Source organism: Phyllostomus hastatus, unplaced genomic scaffold (assembly GCF_019186645.2).
Source record: "Phyllostomus hastatus isolate PE091 unplaced genomic scaffold, TTU_PhHast_1.1 phas_scaffold_501, whole genome shotgun sequence".
In the NCBI taxonomy this organism is placed as follows: domain Eukaryota; kingdom Metazoa; phylum Chordata; class Mammalia; order Chiroptera; family Phyllostomidae; genus Phyllostomus; species Phyllostomus hastatus.
Window position 1 is genome coordinate 23863897 of NW_025334033.1, and position 27042 is coordinate 23890938.

The following is a 27042-nucleotide window of genomic DNA, read 5'->3' on the forward strand; positions in this document are numbered from 1 at the left end:
GGTCAGGACCCATGCGTCCAACGGAGCAGCGCACCGAATCCGGTCAGACCGCTGCGCTCCCCAAGTCCAGTTCTTCCCTGACCTCGGGTAAGTCATATCTGAGAGCTGTGGTTACGTGGCATGATATGGGGCCTACCTGATAGGGTTTTATAAGAATTCAATGAAATAAACAGTATAAAACACTCAGCACAGTGTCTGGCATGTAGCAGATGAAATTTCCTTCATTCATGGCCTTCAAGATGCATGTTTTGTCCCATGTCAGCATCTCTGAGACACAGCTTTGGTGCTATCACTAAACACAGATGAGCCGAGTGCTGGATAAATCAAGAGCATTTAAAAATTAATATTTGTACACAAAGGCGAGAATGTGGAATGATTTGGTTGGTGTTGCTGCCGTTTTCACTGACCAGAAAGATCTCAGACTTGAAAGGGCTGAAGCTGCAATGGCAGTAGAGAAGATGGGGTAGTTCTCAGAGCACACCTGATGTACCCGGTGTTGGTGAGGGGGCAGTCCGCAGCACTGAGGGAAAATGTGAGTGAGACAGTGAATCATGACGGAGAATTGCCAGAGTCACAGAAGGGGAGACGAGAGCAAATAAATTCCAACTGGCAAAGTTAGATGAGGCCACCAATAGATTAATGGCCTACTTTTAGGGGGACAAAATTTAGCTCAGATAAATTTATTATTAAATGTCTATAATGCTGTAGACTAAATGTTGACAATAACCCTGATCAAACACATACTATGTGGTACCAATCTAAACTCCTAATCACAATCCTGTTGGCTGTTTTAATCCTATTTCACTGTGAAGAAACTGAGGCATAGACGGATTTTAAAACTTGCTAAAAGGCCCAACTAGTAAGTAGCAGAGCTCTGATTCAAACCCAAGCAGTCTCGCTCCGGAGTCTACACTCTTTATTTTTAAACCTCACCTGAGGATATGATTATTGACTTGAGAGAGAGGAAGAGACATCTATGAGACATCAATCGGTTACCTCCAGTAGGAGTCCCAACCAGGGATTGACCTACAACTTAGGTATGTGTCCTGACCAGGACTTGAACTCACAGTCTTTTTGGTGTAAGGACAACGCTACAACCAAGCAACCCAGCCAGGGTGAGAGTCCATACTCTTAGTCAATAAGCTATATTGCTTTTTCTGAGATTAACAGGTTACACTGCTATTGTTATTGGTAGAGTTGCCAGATTTAGCAAATAAAATAAAAAATGCCCAGCCCCAGCTGGTGTCACTCAGTGGACTGAGAGCCGACCTGTGAACCAAAGGGTTGCCGGTTGGATTCCCAGTCAGGGCACATGCCTGGGTTGTGGGCCAGGTCCCCAGTAGGGGGTGCTCAAGGCGAGCGGCAACCACAATAGGAAAGGCAACCACGCATTGACATTTCTCTCCCTCTCTTTCTCTTTCCCTTCCCCTCTCTAAAAATGAATAAAGGAAATCTTAAAAAAAAAAAAGCCCAGTCAAATTTGAAGTTCAGATAAACAATAAATAATTCATGCATGTATATCCCAAGTAATTATGTCCCAAGAAATATTTGGGACATACTTGTACTAAAAAGTTCCTTGTTATCTATCTGAAATTCAGACTTAGCCAGGAGTCCTGTATTTTCCTGGCAACCCTAAATTGGCAGCACAAGGACACCATGCAGGACTGAGAGGTATTCAATTAGAGAGCTCTACGGTCTCTTGCAAATTAGATTCTGTGATTCTTTGAGTACTCAAACCTCTGTCTCCCTTAGCTGATTTTTTTTTTTTTTCAGTATCCTGACTGCACGATAGGGACCAAATCAAAACTGGATAAATAAATAAAGTTTGGCCCTCATTCTGGTTCTTGTGCTAAACAAATATAGTAATTTTTATGGTAAACCCATTTTCAAGAAATAGAACCCTGCTACGACTCCCCCCATTTCAGAACAAGAGGATGTCTGTCTGCACTTATCTCGAGGCAAAAACAAACGTGGGTGGTATGTTTTTATGAAGGAGAGGCTGTTCGTTCCCTTAGGTGGAATGATGGTGCTGGGACCGCCACCTGTCCTGGACAGACCGCCACCTGTCCTGGACAGACCGCGGCTGCACACAGGGAAAGAGCTGCCTGTGGACAAACGTCAAAGGAACCACCTCCTCAGCGATCCCTTCCTACCCACCAGGCCCTTGGTTACCAAACAAATATGGATCAGATTGCCTAAGGGCTCTTAAGGGAGCCAGCGTTTTTTCACTATTAATAATCTGCTACGTAAAAGTGTGTGAAGTCTTGACTTTCAATCACTGGTCTATATACGTTCTGGTGAGGGCCCGGGAAGGGGACAGCCACAGAAAAACTTTCAGACTACCCTAGGCCAGTCCTGAACCAGGGTCTGCGGGTGAAGGAGGGAAAACTGCAGCTGTTCCCCAAATCTCCCAGTTGGGCTCCGAAGGGCTGTATTATCTGGGAGGATTCCTGGAAGAAAAAGTTTGGTTTGAAATGGAAGAACTGAGGCAAGAGAGTTTAATTTAGATTTAAAGGAAACAAACATATATTTAGTTAGTGAGAGATTGTTCCTCTAATTGCCTGTCCTTTTTTCCACCTGGCTGGGTCAACAGCTACCTTCCTGAGAGCAGAGGCCTCCCACTGGGTTGGGTCACATCTCCAGAGCTCAAAAACCTCACTCCTACTCCCTACTACATAATTCAGGTGTGTCTTTGGAAAAAGCTCTTCTCAGCATTGTCTCTACCCACATAATCTTTGGCTATGAAGGTGTGGCCCAAGGTTAATTTTGAAAATGGACGGAGCTACAAGGCTATGGTACAAAACAAAAAAGAAAAGCCCAGGAAAAAATATAAATGCCATCTTATTTAATAGAATTTGCAAGACAGAAGGGACCCAACACATCTTGGTTCCCAGATGCTTGCTGTGAATCTTTGAGTTTTCACTGACTGCAGCAAGGACAAAAAGAGGAACAATGCCTGGCATTGTTTGTAAAGCTTAATCTGTGCAATAAAAAAGGCTGTCCTGTATTCTTAGATGATTTCCTCCCCATTTTGGGGGTTGTTAAAATATTCTTTCTTTTAGGAAATGTGTGGCAGTGCAGCCTCTTTATTTAAAAATTTTTTTACTGATTTGTGAGAGAGAAACATGGATTTGTTGTTCCACTTACTTATGCATTCACTGGTTGATTCCTGTATGTGCCCTGACCAGGAATCGAACCCCAGCCGGGGTGTATCATGTCGATGCTCTAACCAGCTGAGCTAACTGGCCAGGGTTTGCAAGTTTGTTTTTAATGGTCTTATTAGACAAAGATAAAAATTTAACTTAAAGAAAAATTTCAGTAACTAATGAATGCCCCCAAACCACCCACACTGACCTAATCAACGTCCCTGTTCTTATCACTGAGGTGGGAGGGGGAGCTGATGCGGAGAATGGTCAAGCTGGAACTTGAGCCCGTGGCTCCAGCCGCCAGACCAACCTTCACCTCACGACAGCCCCTCAACAAACCGACTGCCAAGGGCCAAACCTCACGGGGAACAACTGCATGGCCTTCAGCTCCGGTTGGTCTGGCACAAAAGTCTCAACCCCTCATCCAAGGCTGAAGTTGCCAAATGCTCTTCAGTGTGGTCTTTGAGTAAAAACAAGTTTGGAGCAGGCTGAACCAAATGGGCACAGAGTGCTTTCACACAAGGACTACTTCGTCAGCCAAGTGGCTCTAACGATATCTCGCCAGGCATAAGAGCAAATACTGCAATGTTTTCCTCATGTATTTTCGAGTACAATGCATTGTAAGGGGTGTGGCAACATTCAGGAAAAATGGATGGTAAATTAAACCTTCCTTGTCTTAGGATAAATAGTTAAAAAATAGGCATTTTTATTGGTAAACGACATTAGCATTTTCTAAATAGATGTTCTTCTAATGTAAAGCAGAGAAATGTGCATCAGCTTGAATGCATTAGCAATTGATTGTTCCAGATGCTGACCTTCAACACAAGACAATGTGCTGGTATTAGATGTAGAAGAGGTGAAATGAGCAATTTTATAAATTAATGTGAAATCGAATCTCTCCTTGCCTTACTTATTAAGCTTAGGAGAAAGGGGAGGAAAACCCCTTCTTATTTCAAATAATCCATTAAAACAATTTTTTTTAAAAAAGGGCTTTTATCACCTATCAGAGGAGAAGATTTACAGCTCCACTCCTGGTATTATTTTATAAACATCCAACAGACCCATCAGGCTTCCTTGGAGCTGAAAGCTGCTGTGTGCTATTGATGGAAAGCACATTGACGCTGAGTTTCTCCTTTACTGAGTGGGCAGAGATTTCTAAAGCACGAAGTCATTAGTGGTCAACTAACTCATTTCCTTGGTAGAACACACGATTAGTCAGTCATTGATTCAAAGGCATTAATTCAAAGGCTCATAATCAGCCCCCTCTTTGTGAGTCATTTAAAAATTCTGCCGTCTGAATATAAAAAGCAAGTTTCAGTAGTCAACAAATTTCAATGAACATGTAATACAATGCACCATGCCAAGAATTATGCAGGAAACTAAAACAAACAATGGAAGAGAATCTCATTTTTGTTAAAATTAATAAGAAAGCACATATATATGCATGTCAATATGTGGATAAATTGAAAAATATACAGCAAGAGGTTATATGGGAACTAATCCTACTCATATATGGTGGGATTCTGGGTGATTTTAGTGTTCTTCTTGGTGCTTGACTGATTTTACAAATCATGTTAAATAAAAATGTATTGCTTTAAAAGGGTTTTTAAAATTTTGTTTTTTTAAAGAAGACATACTAGACATAGTCCTGTCCTCAAGGGATCTCTGGTGTTTGTGGGGGTTAATGACCTTTGTGGGAAGAAATGAGTATGTCTAGGTTGGCTGCTGTGATAACATCATACTTTTCTTTTCTTACTCAACTTATCAAAACCCATGTTTCTATGTAAAATAGTGTAATGAGCTGAGCCTACATTCTACGAACATTCCAATAAACAATTTGTTCAACTACATGCAGGGGAAGTTAGTTTTTTATGGTATTGTCAATAAATTAATTCTCCATTTAAAAGTTTCCAGGATAAAATGCTTTTGAATTTCCAATCAGCATCTTTACAACTGAATCTTTGAAATGTAATTCAGAAATACAGAAATAGGGGAGGGACTTGCACACTTGCCTTAATGTACCATAACAGTAACTAAGGCTGATTGCATACTTACTCCACTCACTTTTTCACCTACCCTATAACAGCCTCGGATGGGAGATTGTACTGACACTGGCATTGTACAGGTGAGGAAACTGAGGCACACAGATCCCAGAATTTCCAAAGGTCACCAGCCCATGCAGAGTAAGGTTCAAAGTCAGGTGGCTCAGGCCTACTTCCTGCACCCAACTTGTTCTTCTGTCACCTGCCGGTTTCCATATGGCATGGGTCTCACACGTAACAGTGATTTAAACGTTTTGATGGTGATAAACCCAGATAAAGTGAGCGTATTTCCATTTTTTTCACCAATAAAATTTAATCTTACAGCTGAATGCAACTGCTTTCACAGTTAAGTTAAAGGAAGTTCTGCCCAGGTATCTAGGAGTTAACAAAGATTTTTTTTTCTGTAAAGGGCCAGAAAAGTAATTATTTTAGACTCTGTGGGTCCTCTGGTCTGTTGCAACCACCCAGCTCTGCCATTGCAGCGCAGAGCATCCCCAGACAAGAACAAAACAGCTGAGCACGGCTGTGCTCCAATAAAACTTCTGGTACAAAGTGGGCAGTGAGCAGGGTTTTGTCTGCAGGCAATAGGCTGACACCTGTGATCAACATGGCGAATAAATCCAAATATAGCTGTTAACACTCGAAAGCAGGGGTTTAGGGGTTTCACTCCCCAGATATTTGGTAAAAAGCTCCTGTGGTAAATAGGAAACACCACAGTATCAGAGCCGACCCAGTGCCTGGAATCGTGTATTGTTCCATAAACACCTGGTGGGTTGGAAGGTCCTAACGACGTGACAGGCATTCCCTGAAGAAGTACTGTGACAGAGGGACAGGTGCTTTTAACTAGAAGTCAAATGACCAGTGCAGATAACAAACAGAAGCTACTGACGTGAAAACTGTTCTCTCCATGCTTGGGGTTTAAAATCTGAAACGCACATTACAAGGGTTGCAAACCTCCACGTGTGATGGTCTTCCACAACACCATACCTTCAGAAGTCACCAGGAGCACCGAAGTTAAACTGGCCGGTACCACCATACAGGTTTCACACAAATCTTCATGTGTCTGTAACCAATTCTATAATAATTCCACTAAAAAAATCTTTACCTAGTTGCACCAGACAACTAACGCCTGAATCCTGTAGGAACTTAACTATCACAGTTCTCTTTTTATAATGACGTCAACACGCATTTGAATCAAATTTCCATTCTGAATTTTTAAAAAGTCGTATAAAAATGGCATCTGGCAAGCTAAAATTGAAATACAAAGGACAACTCAAGAACATCAGGCATTTTCAACAGGTGATCTTCACTTCTCATGTTTCCTTTAGTAAACATAAGAATGCAGAAAAACTGACAAAACTGCACAGAGCTTGCACGAGGCGATCTTTTTTTAAACCTTTTAAATCGAATGTTAATTGCCTTGCAATTAGGCAGCACTATCGACAGAACTCTGCAGATCAGGACTTCCTCTAGGACCCGCGGAGCCTGTAGGCGCCACGAGCGTGGCCAGAGGACGTCAAAGGTGCAGTGCCATGGATTAAAATAGATGGCTACCGGCTGCATCTGGATTACGGGGAGTGCCAGGGAAATGATTGAGCATCGTCGTTGCCCTTCCCACAGCCTGAACCGAGGGACACAGAAGCACACAACCACATTCCGAAAGGCTGAAAGTGACCTGAGCAAAAAAAGCGCTCAGACGGAGCGTCTTACACCGGGAACAAAGCCCCGTTTTACTGTGGACACTGCCATCTCATTTAGCAATGTCCAAAGGAACCTGCAAAGGATACAAAAATGTAGTCATCCATGTATCTCTTCTTGAGATTCTCCACGATGGCGTTCTCGGTGATCTTGGAGAGAAGGACCATGTCGTCCACGCCGCTGTGCTTGACATTGTGGCTCTGCCAGTGGTACCGGTAGGCACCTTTGCTTCCCTGCAAATGGAAAACGCATAATTGTTAGGATAGTTTACTTTCTCCTAGAGTTAAAAAAAAAAAAGCCACTCATTTCCCAAATATTCCTCATATCAAATGCATCAGAGCAGAGTGAACGCTATCGATAGACCCGACTCAAGTTTCAGCTTGAATTCAAGCTCCCAGATGAAGTGAGGTGGGGAAAAGTTAGCTCAGCTCACTGTGCCACTTCGGCTTCTCTTTTCTCACTTGAAAAATGGGAGAAATAAGCCCCGCTTTATAAGTTGCCGTAGGGATTAAATAACATGACATATGTAAAGCACTGAGCAGGGTCTGAAGTATAGCACAAGAAATGATCAGTGGTCTCCAATAATTCCTTCAAACTCATTATTTTATAATATTTATCAGTGAAGATAAGCAGTGAAATACAAACTTTATAGATTTGCTTTGCAAATTATATGGCAGAACTCAGAAGTGGAAAAAATATGCATCACACAATGACTAGGTCACATCACCATCATTTTTCCTTTGTAAATTTATCACTTGTCATTGTAACAGTGGCCCTGCTACATTCCAAGAGTAGGCTGCACTTTGATGACAGACCACTGGTATATTAACAAGGAAAGGGACAGGAGCCCGAACACGATCACAGAACATGCTACGTGCAGGAGGACGTCATCGGGCCCCATGGCCTCCTGGGACAGATGAGGCTGGGACCCTTGTCTGCTTATTGAAGTTATAACTTAACACCGGGAGTGGCTTCTGACCACTCTGTGGCCTGCAGGGGTGTCTTTAACTTAGCATTTCTGCAATGGAACCCCCTGCAGGTCCAGCTGTCTGCTGAACCCTGGGATCAGGGGGAGGATGGGAACACCATGGTGGCTGCATTGGGAGAGTTCGCCATCCATGGAAGGACACCCAGCTATGAATCACCCAGATGCATGAATCACACCTGTCGAGGTGTGATTCACACATCAGCAAAGGTCAAATATAAGCATGTGTTAAATGGGGGTTCTGGCAGCAGGGGAGACTCCTTTATCCTGGGAGAGACAGAAAAAACTTTCTGCAGACAGTGCCACTTGATGTGGATCTAAAACACTTCCAGTTTTCCAGAAGAGGAGAGGAGGAAGAGTATTCTTTCTAATGTACCCTCGCTGGGGCAAAAAAAAGCTGACACATGTGAAATAATGACAACCGACACATGACTAGATATTAGAAGACTCCCCGGTTCCCTTCCAACCCTTCATGAATCCTACTGGACAGGACACACAGCCAACACTCAGCTGCAGGCCCTGTCTCAGGGGTTCACTTTTGGGGGAAGTTTGGACAAAGGAGAGAAAAATTCTGCGTAGGGGTATCTGGAGAGGCTGCCTGATCAGTGTCAAAAGTAGAATGACCAAAGGTAATAGGAGGCTCTTCAAGAGAAGGGGGAGGTGAAAGAAAGCAAGATGGACACCATTTTCAATTTCACTTTTTAAAATTGTTTTCTTTTCTGGAGGCATGGGTCCTTTGATAAAAGCATATTCTAAGAGGCTCTGGGAAAGGCAGTTTTAAAAAACCAGCCCGGAAAGGGTCCCCCCCTAGGAAAAGCACACCAGAGCCACGGCTCAGGCTCCAGGAGGGGGTCTGGAAGGCGTGCCACCCATGCTGCCTCGCACAGGGAAACTGTTTATGTGATATATTTGGTTTTCTCAGAACAACATGTGGCATCAGTTCTACAAAATTGCCTCAGACCTCACCACTCCTTCTTCCTCTTGTGGCAAAGCAGAAAGAGAAAAAGCACTGGCCACAGCATGACTCACTGCATCTCCATGGTTTCCCTCCAACCAGATAAAGATTCCCGGTGACGCCTCCCTCCTTTCCTCCTCGTTTATTCTTTTCTGGGCCCCCAGAAAATCACTCCAAGAAGAAAACTAAGGTCCCAGAGTAGCTAACCAGGAGGTGTGTTTGTATATTTGCTTTTAACTCCAATAAATATCCACCCACTTACAAAAGACAAAAAATTTTACTTTTTCTTTGGGTGGCATGAGCACAGTTGACCAAAGCAGGACTGTTACTAAGCCGTTGTTTAACTTCTGCAAAAGGCAAGACGTTGAGGGGCTCTGTGTCCCAGTGCATGTGGTTGTGCTGACCCACACAACCACCTTCTCAAGGTGACCCGGGCTTTCCTCTGCGTCACTGGAGAGGGACGCACTCTGTCCCACTTCGGAGGTGGTGCCTCCTCCTTCTAGTGGCAGTTGTCCCAGTGGAGTGCATGAGCCTCATGGCCCAAATGTCCCTTGACACTGCAGAGTCCCACGGCTGGGTCTCCAGACCTCCCTCTACAAGACAGTAAGGAACCCACAGTGGGACTCAACAGTCGCTATAAGCCAGGCAATGAGCCACTTGGTTTGCGGTGGTTGCCCCCTTTACTATTCCAAACCACCACCTGATGAGAGGGGCTAACATTCCCATGCTACAGCAGAAGGAAGCAGACTTCCCAACTAGTCAAGTAGCAAAGGTGAGGCAAGAACCGAAGTCTCTAGGAATGTGAACTCATCCAAACAACATGGTTTCCCCACACTTTCTCCCTTGTGACTTATTGAATGTCTCCACCTGTTAAGTATACTGAGATGGCAACAGAATGATAGACTCGTTCCAAAATATCATTAAAAATTCATATATTCTTTGTTAACAACCCACCTTCTCTTAGCATCGAAGATGAAAACACTGGAGTTATTTTTTATTTGACGCATTTCCTATGTCCCATTGGTCATGAATCTCAATCTCTCTCCCTCCCCTACTCCCTCCCTTCACCTCTCTCTCCCTCCTTCTCCCAGGCAACTAGGGAACTCATTCAACTTTCACAACCACTCCCCATACTGTGTATTATTGTCTCTGTTTTACTGATGAAAAAAACTGTCCACGGTGTTCCAACTGCAACCCCTCTGTCTTTACTGATGGCCTCTTTCTATGCCTTTCTCCTTCCTCTACCTGACCCTCCCCCCAAAAAACCCCACAGTTCAGATGATGTAAAGGGAGGGAGGGTGTGAGCACACAGAGCCTTTTGGGGACAGATGACCTGCTCAGATTGTCAAGGACAAAGCCAGGACACACCCAGAGATGAATGAAAGCTGGGAGAGGAATTTCTACTACAGGCTGGCAACTTCATGAGGGAAGCTATAAGCTAAAGGTGGAAGCATAGGCTCTCATCCCAGCTGATGGAAGTGTAAAAGTTCTCCAGAGGGCAGCAGAAAAACTCCTTTCTGTTCTGCTGTCAGGGACACCAAAATGTGATCCCGGCACGACTTTTCCAGAGGCCTTCCTGCTAAGGCAGCTGCTCCGTCTGGGAGTGTGTGGAGAGCGGGGTGGGAAACAGTTATCACTGCACAGCCCTAGACCGTGTCGTCGGAAGTGGAAGCAGAGGCTGACAGTTGCCTGCGGGCCACAAACGACTGTCCTAGAAGTGTGAGAACATGAATTATGTTTCTGGAGCAAATAACCTCGGCCCCTTCCCCTCCTCCTCACCCTCCAGGTGGGGAGGGTGGCGGCAGAACCGGCTGCCGTGCCTACTGGGAGGAGGAAGGGCAGTGACAGGGACTTCCCCAACACTGAGGAGCGTCACCCTTCTCAGACGGCAGAGGCCCAGTTTACCAGCCTGTCCTCTCAACAAGTGCCAGCTTCCCTCCCTTCTGTGGGCTTCTATTTGGCTGGGAAATGCCTTTTTGCTTCCCCACTAAAAATGGTTAACTTTTTAAACAAGGTATTTCATTTCGCAACAGCTGTGGAGGAGTGAGGCATCACTGCACAAAGGAAGGAGTGTAGCCGACATGCCAGCTGAGAAATAATAATGAAAGTAATAAATGATAATAATTATAATGATGGTGAAAATTTACGCAGCCCTCTGACAATTACGACAAATTACAAGGGAGATATTTCCCATTAGATGAGGCTTGAGTGCTGCCTATCTCGGGTCAGTATTTAGTCTTTTATTAAAAAGCAATGGATTCACACACATGTTCTAGAAAGTAGGGTAAACCATATCCACATAACAGCCTGGTTTATTCCTCCCATTTAGGAGCGGCCCCAAGGCACAGGAGTCCCTCACAGGGAGGAAGAACCCAGGTCACTGCTTCTCTGACTGATTTGAAAGGCAGAGTGTCGCCCACTGGTGTTTGTTTACCAGGGTGGGGACTAGGAGGAGCGAAGGTGAGTCAGCACAAAGGCGAGGACTGTTCCCTCCTGAAAGCCAACCTTCACTGGAGAAAGCCCCAGTGTCACCCGCCCGCCAGCCACAGCCCCGTTCTGCAGACAGACACTCTCTCTAGTGTCTCAGTGAGCATTTCCTTCTTTGGTTCATCCAGGAGAGAAGAGGAGACCACATACTGGGTAACCACAGTCTTTAAATGCCCAGAAAAGGGAGCCGTGGATGTGCTGGGTACACACAGTGGGCCCAGTGTTGGGCAGGGCCTGGGCAGGGCAAGTGCCCATATTCTAACCCTCTTCTAGGGGGAGTAGACTACACAGTAATTGTGGACAGCAGTGTGGAAATAGGTATCGAAATTTTAGTCCCACAGAGCAGTATGTGCACAGTTAACTAAATAAAAGTGAAATTCACACCCTCTTTGACCCAGCGATTACGTTTTTAGAACTGGCCTCTAGATACACTCAGGTACCCACACAAGGTCGCTCACGGTGGCGAAGCGTGTAACAGGGAAGAGCCGACACGGGGGTGTGGACAGACTGGGGTACGGCACGCGCTCCCCAGTAAGGAATCTGCTGGCACTAACACAGAAAAATCTTCAAGACACACAGTTCCATGAAGGTAGCAATCAATGTGTGGAGTAAGGAAAGAATAATGGCATCTGTCTACATTTTTTAGAAGATGTGTTATGACGGTTTTCTTAAAAGACACACAAGGGTCCATTGGGGAGAAGGGGGACTTTTACTTCCTATTTTAAACTTGTCTGTCCATTTTACATTTTTAAAAAACACATATGCATGTCTTAGTAAAATTTAAAAATAAATGGAAACATTGAAAACAATGTCAGTGCTATCCAGCATTTTCGAGTGGGGGGCAGTGTTGGGTGGTGACCGAGCTATCCCAAAGCTGGACCGTCACTAAACCCGGGTTCTGTGTGGGCTCAGGGTCTGACAGGTGGATTGGGAGCTGCTGCCTGGATGAGCAGATGCCATGTCTGGGATGATTGGCTGGTCCATGAGCACAACAGGACAGCAGACCCGATTTCCAGAAAACCTGGGGCTGGAATGCCCCCATGTTACAAGCGTATCACCCTGAGAAGCAGATAAAACATATTCTTACTGTGAAAAGTGGACCATGGTTAACCCTCTGGCCTGCCATCGAACTTGTGTCTTTTGTTCCAGTGAGTCATAACAGGAAAGGCACAGAACTATCTCTTAGACTTTAATGTTTTAATTGACAGTCTGGGGAATTCTACCTTTGCAGTTCTGCTACTTGACTGGAATGAAACACTTACTTTCATTGCAGATGAGTGGGGCAGGTCAACTATAAATGTTTGTCTCCTATGTGCCAAGCACAGCAAACCAGATTGGGCTTGCAGTGTATTTCAACACTATGGAATTTAGACCCCCTCCCCTCACTGTTATGGTGTTGTGCAGATGTATGTTTGAAGCAAGTGTGTCTGTGTGTGCATGCTGAAATACAGTGAACAGAGTGCAAAGAAGGAGTGTTTCTGAAGAGTAGGGGGCAGTTAGTAGCCAACCAGCATCCCCATTCCCCTCAACCCTTGGGGTAATTGGAACTAACATGTACTAAACCCATAAATATGCGCCAACGCCTTACATGATCTCATTTAATTCACACACCATCTGCAAGACATGAATATTACAATTCCTCTATTACTATTTTGCAAATGGGTAAAGTTCAGGTCTGGGATTATAATGTACCAAGTTGCCTCTGCTTGGAGGAGCTGATGATGGGAAAGTATTTGTAAGATTGGCACACTAAGTGGGGGTGAGGAGGCTCAATGAATGCAGAAGATGTGCTCATATGTGACCCCCAAAAAAGCTCAATAATTGTGGGATATTTCCACATACATGTCTCAGTTAATCCCTGGAGCAAAGGGCCAGAGCTGAGGCTTGCCACTGGGCCTTCTGACTTCCTTTTCTTTGCTCTTTCTGCTATACCCCGGACTCACCTCCAATGTCACTGACAAGGCCATGTATAGACTCTAGCTCAAGGACCACACGGTCCAGAGGTCACTCTCTTAGATGCAGTCGAGCAGATTTTAACCTTCCTGGAAGCGACTAAGCAAACATAATGTATTGCCCAAACTGGGACACTTTGTGTGCAGAAAAAAGAGTTGTTAATAATAAAGCTGGACCAAGAGGCATAAACCAGCAGTGCCTCAGGTACATGGTTGTTTCTGTGGCCAACTTGATCTGAGGAAAGCCACAGTAAACTCTTCGAGACCAACCCTCCTAGCAGAAACCCAGGCTTCTTAACCATAGGGTCTCCCACAAACCTCTCTGCCTGTCTGGACTCTCAGCCCCCTGCTCAGGGACAGGTTCCTAACATGGCACTGCACCCAGAAGCCACTGCCAAGATCAAAAAGGACTGACAGGGACACCAGCCCCCCCCAATCCCTCCAGGGCACAGTTGGTTTTATGTGATGACAAGACCGGATGCCAGAGTGTGGACGGTATGTACCAGACTGGCAACACTGGTTTGACTAACTGAGAGGGAAGAGAATAAAAGCTTGCAAATAAATAAACAAACAAACAAGTAGCAAGAGATGGTAAGGTGCCCAAATTTTGTTTTAATTGCATATAAGGTTTGTCCAGAAAGTATCCAGCCATGCAATATGAAAAATGGAGGCATTTATTGAAGAAGATACAAGATACAAGAAGCACTGTACATAGAACAATGATGCCTCAGTCCCCTTCAAAGTAGGTACTTTGGAACCTCACACACTTCTCCCAATTGCCATCAGCTGAACTGTCGTATTTTCCTGAATCTCACTGATGGTCTGAAATCTCTTCCCTTTCAAAGGTGATTTTAGTTTTAGGAAGTCAGAAGTTGCTGGGTGCCAAATCTGGGCTGTAGGGGGGCTGAGTCACCTGGGTGATTTGATGTTTCACCAAAAAGTACTGCATGAGACATAATGCATACGTGGGCACATTGTCATGATGAAGCTGCCGATCACCAGCAGCCCATAGCTCCAGCCATTTTCATCGTATTGCATCTCTCAACCAACGAAAAACAATGAGGTAGTGTTCTTTATTAACTGTTTGGCCTGGAAGGGCATACTCATATGGACAACACCTTCCTAATCAAAAAATACCGTTAACGTGGTCTTGATCTTGCTACAACTTTGTTGCACCTTCTGCGGGTGTGGAGATCCAGGTGACTTCCATCGGGAAGACTAGGCCTTTGTTTCCAGATCATAGCAAGAGATCCACAATTCATCTTTGGTTGTGACTTTCTTGAGGAAATCTGGTTCATTGGTAGGGGTCTGACTCAAGTCATTAACAACTGCAGCACGATGTTCCTTCTGCTCTGATACCAGAAGCTGTGGAACGAATTCTGCCATGACACATTTCATGCCAAGATCCTGCATCAAAATCTCAGAGATGGTAGTTTTGGGAATCCCCAGATCAGCTTCTAGTTCTCACACTGTCAGTTGCCGATCTTTGTTGACTGCAGCCTGTACATGTTCAGCATTCTCAGGTGTCCTGCTTGTTGCAGGCCGTCCAGAACATGGATCACTTTCAACAGGTTCTCGACCAGCCTTGAAGCGTCTGTGCCACACTTGTACTTGTGCTACACTCATTGTATCATCCCTGAAAGCCTTCTGAGTCATCTGAATAGTTTCCTTGGAGGAATGTTCAGGCTTAATGCAAAATTTGATGCTCTACTCGCTCAGTCAGTTTGAATGCAACGGCCACACAGTACACATGCTCAGCCAATGGCATCTACAGCCCCCACTGACTAGTACAGTGAAGTCGTCACTGTTCGTGCATGCGATTTCCAGTCCACTCTCCTTGTCTGCCAGGTTACATTGATGTCACTAGACCGTACTTGTTATATTAACAATGGCTGGACTTCATCTGGGCAGACCTTCGCATGTAATGCCATTTCTACAGAAAGATATCTCTATGGAAATACAGTTTGTTTATCTCTAAGTGGACTTTCTACATGGTTTTATTTTTCTACTGAGCACATGTTTATAAAACGTGCACACACATATACGGATGGCTGTTTTCATGGAAAAATTAGATCAAATAAGGTAAGGGTTATGAAAGTACTCAGTAAAATGAAATTTTTGCCCTATTATTTGTTATTCCATGTCAGCTCAGGCCTGCAACCCTTGTTGCTTACCCCAGCCTGCAGCTTTAGTAAACTCTTCAAATAACAACGGGGCCCAAGCAGGAAAACAGACAGACTTTCTTATCCTTTCTCTGCACGAAATGTTTCTCCCAAAAGGAACATTTTCTATGTCAATGAAAAGATCAAATTTAAGATGTTGTAAATGAACATTTAGCACATTCCATCAATACTAAGATGTATTTTTTCTTATTCTAACATTCTGAAATGAGAAAGTACCTTATAATCAATGCTGTGTCACAGCTCAACCGGCAGTGATTTTTTTTGTTTTGTTTTTTTTTTAGACAGAAAAATAAGAGAATGATGTGTCTTTTACAACCAGAAGCATCTTAGGCACATAACACTGAAGAAGGGGACAGGCACTGTTCTACCCACTTTGCACATATTACGTCAATATTTAGTATCATCAAAGATATAAAGTAGTGTAAAGATTTCAACTGTTCTGGAAGCATTGTACCATGTATTAATGTCACTTCAGGAACTGTGCAGTGGTTTTTACCAGTGGGGCCGATGACCACCCAGTCCTAGAGGCTTTGCTGTGAAAATTTTTGTAGCTTCCCACCCCTCCCCCATCCCAAACAAAACAAAGGTGAGAGTCTTGGCTGACAAGCTGCCCATCACCGGACCACAAGTTTGCGCAGCAAGGTAATTTCCTCTGCGACTTGTAAAGGCACATTCAGACGTGCATGTCTTTCAACCTAAAAGTTCCTTCAGTGTTAAGGCCAGCTGAAGCAGGAAGGGGGGCCTCCCCTCATCCCTGAGGTGATACAAGAGCTATACTCCAGTGCTTCCTTAGCCACTTTCAACTACTTCTATAACTTTTATAATGTGTCTGTATCAACTACTTTGATAACTTTTCTCATCTACAGGACAAATTCTACCAGCCCTATGCTTCACAGTTTTCTAGTATAAATTATCCTTTTAAATTTGGCTAAATCCTAAATTAACCATCTCCTAAAATCACTAGTTTGGCATTCGTTTTATTTCTTCGAGATGTATTAAAATAATAATAAAGACACATCATTTAAAACATACAACTCGAGGTCATACACCCTGATCTCACCATCCACCCACCTTGGTGCCCCGCCCCACACCTGGGGACCCACTGCTGTTCTTTCTGGGCCTGTTCCCACCAATTTCAAGTCATGCCTCATGGAACTGAAATGACTTCGGTTGCGGTTCCTGAACATCCTTTTCTCTCCTGTGGAAAATCTCACACGGGAAGACCAGGTTCCTTGTGACACAGTGAGCTCGAGCCTGGGCATTGTTTCCACAAGCAGCAAACGCCCTGCATTCACTGCCCTGCATTCACGCTCCGTGTCCCCGGAGCTCTCCATCAGGGGTCCCGAGGACCCTCCTGCGGTCCTCTCACTTCAGCAAGCGCCCCCAGCCACAAGTGGGACAGTCAGCAGTCCCTGGGGGGAAGGCTTGTCTCAAAGCACAGGAGGAAATTCTCTCTTGGGCCCCTGTAATTTATTCTTTCTCTCTAGGGAAGCACTTCCTGCAAGTATTATTATCAGCACGTTGGATCTTTGTCTCTCTCAATCTCTAGGAAACCGAGAACGGGGACTATCGTCCCCTTGGGAGAATATTCTTCTTCTCACACAACAACTAATCTGTGTCACATATCAGCACCGTTCTAACATTTTGTACATGATAATTTATTTAATTCTCACAACGTTACCAGGCAGGAAACTGAAGCTCAGAGAAGTGAAGTAACTCGTCCAGCTCCAACAGCTGGGCTTCAAGCCCAGGCTGCCCGGCTCTCTAATCTTTAGGCTCAACCTTTATGCACACTGCCCCTTGTAATAAGGTGAGTGGCCACCGAAAACAGCAACAATTCTAAAGTTAATAGCAGCTGCTATATTGCAGACTCAGTGTGTGCCATGTATCAACTTCTTTTATCTACACAACACCATGAAGCAGGCACTCGTATCACTGGTACGTAGGATACCTAGTGCAAAGCCTGGCAGGTACATGGCATTGCACAGACAGAGAAAACTCCGTGCCATGACATCGGCCATGGGAGCACGTCTGTTCCCTGCTGTGTCCCCAGCATGCAGGCCAGTGCCTGGCACATGGTCGTGTTCAATCACTAGTCCGGTGAAGAAACTCCATGTCGCTTGAGCTCATCTCATCATAGTGTGGCAGCTACAGGGGGGAAAACGGGGGCCCTGGGCCCAGGGTCTGCCTGAAGTAAGAAAGAAGTTTCAAAAGCTTTCTTATTGCCCCCAGCTCAGAAGATCAAAGGGAAAAAATGTTGGCCCTAAAGACAGATCTTCTCTTATTGTCTACGGTCGTCCAGGCTGGGATAACAAACTCGTCTTGATTGCAGGGGGAGGACATTTCAAGTTATAGAAAAAAGTGAATCAAATGGTTGAAATCCCTTTATATGAAAAATGTTCATTTTGCATCTGCCTCTATTTATAGTGTAATCAAACAAATGATGAAGAGTCACACTGGTCAGTCTGTCTTTTCAGCTGAATAGCATCATGGAGCACTTATCAATTCCTCGGGGACTTCCCTGTCATCACTCCTGTTTCCAAGTACAAAAGTTGGGGCATGCAATTCTGTTTGCAAACCCAGCAGTTGCTCAGAATTGACAGACTTGGATTCAAGCACAAACCCTACCTTTGTGACCTTGGACAAGGTCATTTTCATGGAATTTTATTCTTTACAATTAAGACAATCTATTAAACATGCACCTAAATGTGGTTCAGGGTTTGCAACTCCAACGACAAGATTTTCATTAATAAATAGCTTCATAAACCAAGAAAACAAAACCCTCTCAGATGATGCGTCCTAATTTTTGTTTTCAAAATTATAGTCCCTGAAGCAATGATAGCTGCTCGGTACATTTCTTTAAGTGAATTAAGAAGTCAGAGTAATGAGGCAGGCAGACTGTTTACAGAAACACCACAACCAATAGCTCTTTTTCATATTATTGATTAAAATGGGAATAAGAGAGAGGCAACTGAACAATTTCTTGTTACAGAAAATGAACTATTGTTCTGTACCATGGAAAAAAGAAATCCTAATTTAAATGCTGTTCTGAGAAAATAGAAAAATATGCAAGGACTCATCAGCAGAGTGCAGCAGACCTGGTGCTGACCCCATTAAAACTGGTCTCCCAGGACCCACAACCATTCATATCACCTCTCTGCACTGACTGTAAAATGTGCATTATTTAGGGCATGCAAAATAATGAAGGTATGACAATACTAAATAATCAACTTATTTTATGGCTTTTAAAAATATTATTTATTTTTTTTCTGAAAAACAAACAGCTCAAGCATATCTGAATGAGAAAACTCAATAAAAAAAAAAAGCTTTGTAAGGTTGATGGAATTCTTTTCTTACCTATGTTTTTAAAGCCAGTGTGGAAGAGAAAGGGCACAGAGGAGGATCTCAGGCAGAGGTGAGAAAGGTGAAGGGTGACATGTTATCTCCCACTTGAGGTGCTGTTCAGGATGTGCTCCGTGGGGAGAAGGGCCCGGAATGTGATCAGGGCTGTCTCAGGAACGTGGGCGGCCCATGTCACAGGTTAGCCATGGGGATACTGAGTCCAGGATAGAAGCTGAGCTCTGGGGTGAGGGATGTCCCCTGAGCAGAGTCACTGGCCAAGGCCGAACCAAGTACAGAAGTGAGAAATGCCTTCTACACCTCTTCCTGTGCTTGGCACGGGCGTATGCGGACCCTATGCTTGCTTGACTTGGCCTCATCTGTGGCATCAGATGCCACGTTCCTGTAGGGGGCAAAATGTAGCTGAGGGCGTGGGTCTGGGAGATTTTCAGGGTATAAACGAGACCGGATCAGATCCAGAGAGGAAGGTCTGTGAGTACCTCTCAGGGGGAGAAGCCATCAGAGCAGCCACTAACCAACATTGCAGAGCAGCGTCACCAAGGGTCCTGCAGGCTCAGGGCAGCATCGTGGGAGAAGATAAAACCTGGCCCATCCTCTCACTCCCTGTCATCACCTGGCCATTTCTTCTCACAGCCCACACCTAGCACTTCACGAACGGAAACGAAAACAGGTTTGAACTGAAGGAATTTAGGAGGGAGAAGAATCGTGTTTGCACTTGATAATTCAATTAAAAGTAGGCCTTTGCCTCCTGCCTCCCCTGTTATCAGCTAATCTATCAGACGCCACACCCGGACTGCAGAAGCCAGGAGCCCAGGTGGCCTGGGCCCAGGCGTCACAGGCACGCCAGTGCAGCAGGGAGGAGCAAGGACAAGAGTATCCTACCTTGTTTTTGTGTCCTTCCCTCCAGAAATTTCAAGGGGTTTTTACTACCTACCTGCTGTGACCCCCACCTCCAAGTTTAGAAAGTAAGTTATGGAGATGCATTTGCAACCAAACAAACTTAGGATATCAGCAGAGCTTGTCTGTGAACTTATTCAGGACTCCAGTTATTCAGTTCTTTCGGGTTCAGAGAGGCCACTCCAGCCAGCTGAAATCCTTACTAGAGCTTCAACGGCAAGCAAACACAGATGTTTAACAATACAAAAATTAGGAAGGTAAAGAGAGGTTATGGAAGGGGAGAAAGAAGATTCTATCTCTCTGAGGGGAAGGGATTCTTACTGAATAGAGAGAGGTCTTAGATCTACAACTAAAAAGTCTTTTAAGGAAGTGAAATATTTCAAGGACATTCAGTAAAAGTGGCATCGCAAGGATTCCAATCTCTAAGCCTCAGTTTCCTTTTCTGCAAAATGGGGATAATGACAGTATCAACTGTCAGTAAATGATGCTTGGAGGGGCCACATGACACTGCCTGGCCCATTGCGAGTGCCAAGTAAAGTTGTCAATCATCATAAGTGAACTGGGAACACTGGGAGCCAGGAACAGTGAGTGCCCTGACTGGACACCTGACGTTTCAAGAAAGAATCACAGAACCACCATCTCATCTGGCCAATAAGACAATAACAGCAGAGACAGGACTCGATAAAGAAATATGGAACTTCTAAAGTTTCAGGACGCTCAGGTGGTGCATGCTCGCACGAGACATTTTAGCACAGAATTCTCCGAGAACAGGGATTTACTACAGCGCAGCAGAAGAAAGATGGTTGCTGCAGAAGAGACACATGGGGAGTTTAAGAGGCCAACTGAAAAGGGAGCCAGTAATGAAGAAATGCAGTGAGGACCATCTTGAGTAACAGACTAATGCCTTATAGGACCCGCCCCCCAAAAGGTGAAGGTGTTTAAACAAACTACAAAAGAAGCAGGGTAAGGAAGGGGCAAGGATAGTTCTATGGTTACATTCTGAATCCTAAAATTTCATAGCTGGAAGGGGCCTTGCCTTATTGATCGATCAGGCCAAAGCTCTTACTTTACAAGAGTGGCATCTGAGGCCCGGAGAGCTGATGCATGTCCAAGGTGCCAGCTGCTTAACAGAAGAACCGGGACTACAACCTGGGTCTTCCAGCTCTGGGTCCAGCACTGTGAGGCTCTCTTCCGCAGTCCCTTCTGGGCAAACCTATAGTGAAGGTTTGAATCACCAACACAACTTCTAGAAAGAACAATCAAATGAAGTCTAGTCATTCAAATATTTTAATTTTTCAAATAATAAGCATTATTATTCCAAATCTTGACCTTTTGGCAATCAGATTGCATAAGGCAACTGGTGTCCATCCAAATATCGGGGGGTGGAGTACAAGTCTAGGCACTGGCTTAAAAATCAGAAACAAATAGATAAAGGAGAAAAGCACTCTCTAGAAGATAAGGGGAAATGCCAGCAGAAATTCGAAAACTGTAATCTAACTAGAGATCTCTAGCTGGAGAATTCCGTGGTGCTCCTTCCAATACTAACTTTTCTTGCCCGGAGTCACTGAACTTGAGAAGAAAACACAGACTAACCACGTCTGATGCGATTATTGGGCATGAGTGAGTCACACCAGCCTACAGCTCACGACTCCATGGAAAATCCAAGAACTTTTGGGTGATCGCTGCCCATTGCTTACTGTACTTTGTAATATAATACAGCATCACAAAGGCAACTCACATCATCATGAAGTATGCTCCACGGTGTTGAGGGAACAGGGCATGGACATTGCTTTTCTTAAGCACCTACTAGCACCAAACACTACGTTTGCTGCTTTGTTTCATTTGGTCTCAAAAAAATTGTAGACCCAGGGAGATACGATAATCCCCATGTATCTGATGAAAAAATTGGCCAGAACGCCACGGAGTCCAGATATGTACTTGGGTTTGGTGGGTTTAGAAATCCACAGCAGCTTTCACTGAGGCTATGGTGAAAGACAGAAGAAATGGATTCCCCACTCTATGAAAAAATCTCAAGGGAGACGTTCTCTGATAGTGAGAATTCAAACAGAGCACCTGAAGCTGCCTGTAGGTCCCATGGGGCAAGTTGGATGGATTGCGTTGGCTACGGAACAGACTGGCCACGGTAAACAGAGGGGCATTTGGATGCATGATACCCTCTCCTTCAAAGTACTCCTCATAGCCACTTCCAAAGACAGAGCCCCACCCCAGGCCTTTAGTAAGTGAATGCTTCTCCTTCAAGTTTTTTTTTTGAATGGATGATGATGTTCCTTTGTAGCATCTTAGCACAATAAGGACATTCAAATATATTTAAAAATGTCTTGAACAAAAAAATATTGCACTTCTGGCCAAGATGGAGGCATAGGTAGATGCACATTGCCTCCTCGAACAACCAAAAGAAGGACAACAACAAATTTAAAAACAAAAAATAACCAGAACTGCCAAAATATCGAACTGTACGGAAGTCCAACAATCAAGGAATTAAAGAAGAAATATTCATCCACAATGGTAGGAGGGACGGAGAGGATGCACGGTAAGGCAGCAGCTGGAGGACCACACCGGGAAGTACCACATCTGCGTGCAGATAAACTAGGATGAACAACTGGAGAGCAACATAGACCATGCAACCCAAGGTTCTAGTGGGGGAAATAAAGCCTCAAAACCTCTGGCTTTAAAAATCTGTGAGGGTTGTGGCAGTGGGTGAAACTCCCCGTGTCACAGGAGAGTTTGTTAGAGAGACCCATAGGGTCCTAGAATGAACACAAAACTACCCACATGGGAATCAGCACCAGAAGGGCCCAATTTGCTTGTGGGTAGTGGGGAAAGTTACTGAAAGCAGGGTGAGAGCCTAGCAAGCAGTATTGTTACCTCTCTAACCCCTCCCCAACCTACACAGCCACAATGCAGTGACATGGTTGCCCTGCCCTGGTGAATACCTAAGGCTCCACCCCTTACAACGTAACAGGTGTGCCAAAACAAAAAAAAGTATGGCCCAAATGAAAGAACAGATCAAAGCTTCAAAAATAGAACTAAACGATGAAGAGATAGCCAGCCTATCAGATGCAGCGTTCAAAACACGGGTAATTAGGATACTCACAGAAATGGTTGAGTATGGTGGCAAAATAGAGAAAGAAGTGAAAGCTATGCAAAGTGAAATAAAGAAAAATATACAGGGAACCAACAGTGAAGGGAAGAAAACTAAGACTCGAATCAATGATTTGGAGTGGAAGAAAGAAATAAACATTCAACCAGAATGGAATGAAGAAACAAGAATTCAAAAAAATGAGGAGAAGCTCAGGAACCTCTGGGACAACTTTAAATTTTCCAACATCAGAATCATAGGGGTGCTGGAAGGAGAAGAGGAAGGGCAAGAAACTGAGAACTTGTTTGAAAAAATAATGAAGGAGAACTTCCCCAATCTGGCAAAGGAAATAGACTTCCAGGAGGCTCAGAGAATCCCAAAGAAGTTAGATACAAGGAGGAACACACCAAGGCACATCATAAATACATTACCCAAGGTGGAAGATAAGGAGAGAATCCTAGAAGCAGCGAGAGATAAGGAGACAGTAACCTACAAAGGAGTTGCCATCAGACTGTCAGCTGGTTTCTCAAAAGAGACCTTATAGGCAAGAAGGGGCTGGAAAGAAGTATTCCAAGTCATGAAAGACAAGGACCTACATCCCAGATTGCTCTCTCCAGCAAAGCTTGCATTTAGAATGGAAGGACAGATAAAGTGCTTCTCAGATAAGGTCAAATTGAAGGAGGTCATCATCACCAAGCCCTTATTTTATGAAATGTTAAAGGGACTTGTCTAAGAAAAGATCAAAAGTATGAACAGTAAAATGACAACAAACTCATAACTACCAACAACTGAACCTAAAAAATACAAAAACAAAAACAAACTAAGCAAAGAACTAGGACAGGAATAGAATCACAGAAATGGAGATCATGTGGAGAGTTATCAGCAAGAAGGTGTCAGGGGGAGAATGGGGAGAAGGTAAAGGGAATAAGAAGCATAAATGGTAGGTAGAAAATAGACAGGGGGAGGTTAAGAATAGTATGGGAAATGGAGAAGCCAAAGAACTTAAATGTATGATTCATGGACATGAACTAAGGATGGGGGAGAATACTGGTGGGGGCGGTACAGGGTAGAGGGGCAGAAAGGGGAGAAAAAAGTGGGACAATTGTAATAGCATAATCAGTAAAATATATAAATAAAAAAATCTTCACAGAAATTCTTACTGGGACAAAAAAGGCAAAATAGACATCAATTGCCAAACAGTCTCAAGTAGGGAACCATTGGAGGGAACTATTATGTAGCTTTCAAAGCCAAATCACACGGCACTCTCAGCCCTGTAAAGTCAAGAGCGGGTAGTAAACTCTGGTCTCCCTTGTAATAAGGACAGGAATGAGAGTCAAGGGGGCTAGAACTGACACGCAAATGATCCCAGTGCAGCAATCACAGAAACCCCTTTCTGTGAGGAACTGTGACAAACTGGAGTGTGCTCTCTATGTTAGGTAGAAAAGAGCGCGGTGCCTACCCAGTGATGGAGAAAACAGTGCGCTCTGTTTTGGCCGGGACAGTGAATAGAAAATAGATGTCAATATCACCACCTCCCCGAGAGGGCTGTGCTCAAAAACTGCCAGCAAGACCACAAGTGGATTTGCAAAAACATTTGCATGGTTTCTGGTTGCAAAAATGCTGAAAGGGTTTGTACTACTCTCTGCTCCCAAGTGCACAAAAGTCTCTTTCTGACCGAGCCCCGAGACCCAAAACTAGAAGGAAAAGTAGTGCCAGCAGTCTAATATCCTCCCTGGCCATGACTCCTTCTCCTCCAGGGAATTGGGCCAAAAGCACAGTACAGCTTACTGATCAAATAACCAACACCCAAGATCCCTGGGAGTGACCACACGCTCACTGGAGTCAAAAGCAAAAGGTTTTGCCATATGTTTGACAGCATTTGTATGGGTTTAAAGCACAGACATAGCTGCTAGCTTTGCACTTGAGAAAACCTCATTTCAATTTATTTTTTTTAATTCAGCAGAGTAAGAGGAGTACAAAGGTTAAAAAAGAGAGAAATCGCTTGCAATCCTGAGAAAGATAAAAGGCAAATGATTTAAATTAAACATGCGGGAAACATTAAAGAGGGAGAGGAAATAAAACAACTCTAGATCTAAATATACAACAAAAAGTTGTTTGATCGTAGGGCAAACCATGTGAATAAAATACCATCAATGCTTTAAAGGGGAAAAAAATTTAAATAAAAAGTTTCCTTTCAACTTCCATTGTAATGAAACCATCATTTTTTGGTATAACTCCAGTTCACATGCTAAATGGCTACCAAATTCAGCTTTAAAAAGCCTATATCACACCCTCTAGTTTTAAAAAACATAAGTGAACCAATCCTTTCCAATCAGTGGGCAAATTTTGTTTGCTGGGCGGGTTTGTTTTGAGCAGCTATGAATAAAGGCAAGCGTGATGTTATTTGATTTGATTTTTGTCATTTAATATGTTCTCCATTTAAAAAAATCCCTGGTTGTTTTCCAAGGCTTCAAAGCCAATTTATCAGTTTTGAAAAGTAGTTTGAATATTTTAAAACATGCCCAATTGGTGTTTCCCTTGTCTCCAAATCAAAACTTGTACAGCCTTTCTTCAAGGTGTTTCTGCAGCACTTCTTGACTGTGAGTTTGTACACTGCTACAGAGTGATCATTATTAAACTTCCATGGCTGCACTACGACGGGCAGGCATGTGAGTTGTGAAAGTAAAAGTGTACCACGGCAGAGACAAAACTAGAGTTGGGCACAAGGGCGGACCACAGTGTGCAATGCCACAGATGGCAATGGGAGGCCGCACAACAATGGGCAGTTCCTTTCTATTCTGTTTTGCCCCATTGTGTTTCGAACAGACTGAATCACTGCCCAGCTTCGGGGGCCAGCCTCTGAAAGGGCCCATTGTAAGGGATATGCTTTCCAGAGCTGAGTTAAGGTTGCTGTAGTAACCTTCACTATGAATTTCCTGACCAGAGTGATGAAAATCTCAACTGGATTGTGACATTACTATAGTTATAAACAAGACTGCAAAATGAGCACGGGCCTGCCCATATAGGGGGTCTTTTTCTTATCAGAATGTAACCCACAATCTGCTGCCTACATCATTCACACAGCCAAAGAAGGGGCTGAATTTCTAAGAGCCAGAGCTTGAGAAGTGAACCTGTACTGGGTGTGTGTTGGGGGTGGGGTGTCTCTCCTATGGCTTGCAGATGGTGGGCAAATGGGAGTTTGCAGGCCAAGGAAAGGCCTCAGAGCTCATGAACTGTTTCAACTATCATGTCTGCAGGGCTGGGAAAGCCACTTTTTTTGGAACTGAGCAGGGACATGGATACCCATGGTCCAAATGCCATAAGCAAAGAGTAAGTCTGCACTTCACTGGGAGAAAATAGTTCAGGATTCAGCAGAGTGCTGCTTTATTCCATCATGAAGAAAAGACAATCACCCTGATTTACCAAATGGAACACTAAGCTAGAATGAAATCCCTGTCCAATGAACTCTGTTGAGGGCTCACTGTGTACCACACTGCTTACATGTATTAATTCATTAAATTGTCCTGGCAAACCCTCATGGCTGGTATTATTCTTAATCCCCACTTTAAGGGTGAGGAAACCCTAGCACTGAGAAGTTACATCATTGCCCCGATCAACAGCCTAGAAGCACATATTCTGGTTCCAGAATCTTTATCGAGCTTTCTCTATCTTTCCCACACAGGTGCTGGGTGTTTGGATCTGGCACTCTGGGGCTTAGGAGCCAGAAACTGGCCAGAAACATCAATTTGGGAGTCCTCCATTGGCTACTAAGAAATTGTTGCCATAGGCATGAGTTAGATTGTGCAGAACAGTGAGCAAATGGGAGAGAAGAAAACTGAGGACAGAAAGTATTTCATCCCTTTGTTCGCTCATTCATTCCCATGGTTACGCCCCTACTAGGAGCCAAACACTATTCTAGGCACTGGGGTAACACTTGGAGACCACACAGACAAAGCTTCTACTTTCATCAAGCTTACTTTCCCGTTGGTGAGGCAGAAAACAGACTAGATAAGCAGGAAAAGTAGAGGTGGCTGAGAGACGGCCAGGAGGGCAAGGCTGAGTACTTGGCAGTGGAGACAGGAAATAGGCAGCCAAAATGGAATCCCCATCAGAGTGCAGCCCAGGTCACACAGAAAGACTGTCTTCCTTCCAAAGGGAAAGGGCCCAACTACTTACTCAGATCCCCATCCAGTAAGAGAAATAACACCCTCTTATTTGTACATTGCTTCCAGTGTTT

General features: G+C 44.2%; 1 protein-coding gene across 1 annotated transcript in view; it reads right to left on the minus strand.

Moving 5' to 3' along the window:
* The window catches only part of MYO1E (myosin IE), a 199686-nt gene that overhangs the window by 111870 nt on the left and 60774 nt on the right, over positions 1-27042 (minus strand). The window contains exon 2 of the mRNA XM_045823123.1: positions 6976-7119. Within this exon, the coding sequence (XP_045679079.1) occupies positions 6976-7119 (144 nt within the window). The remainder of the gene's footprint in view (positions 1-6975; positions 7120-27042) is intronic.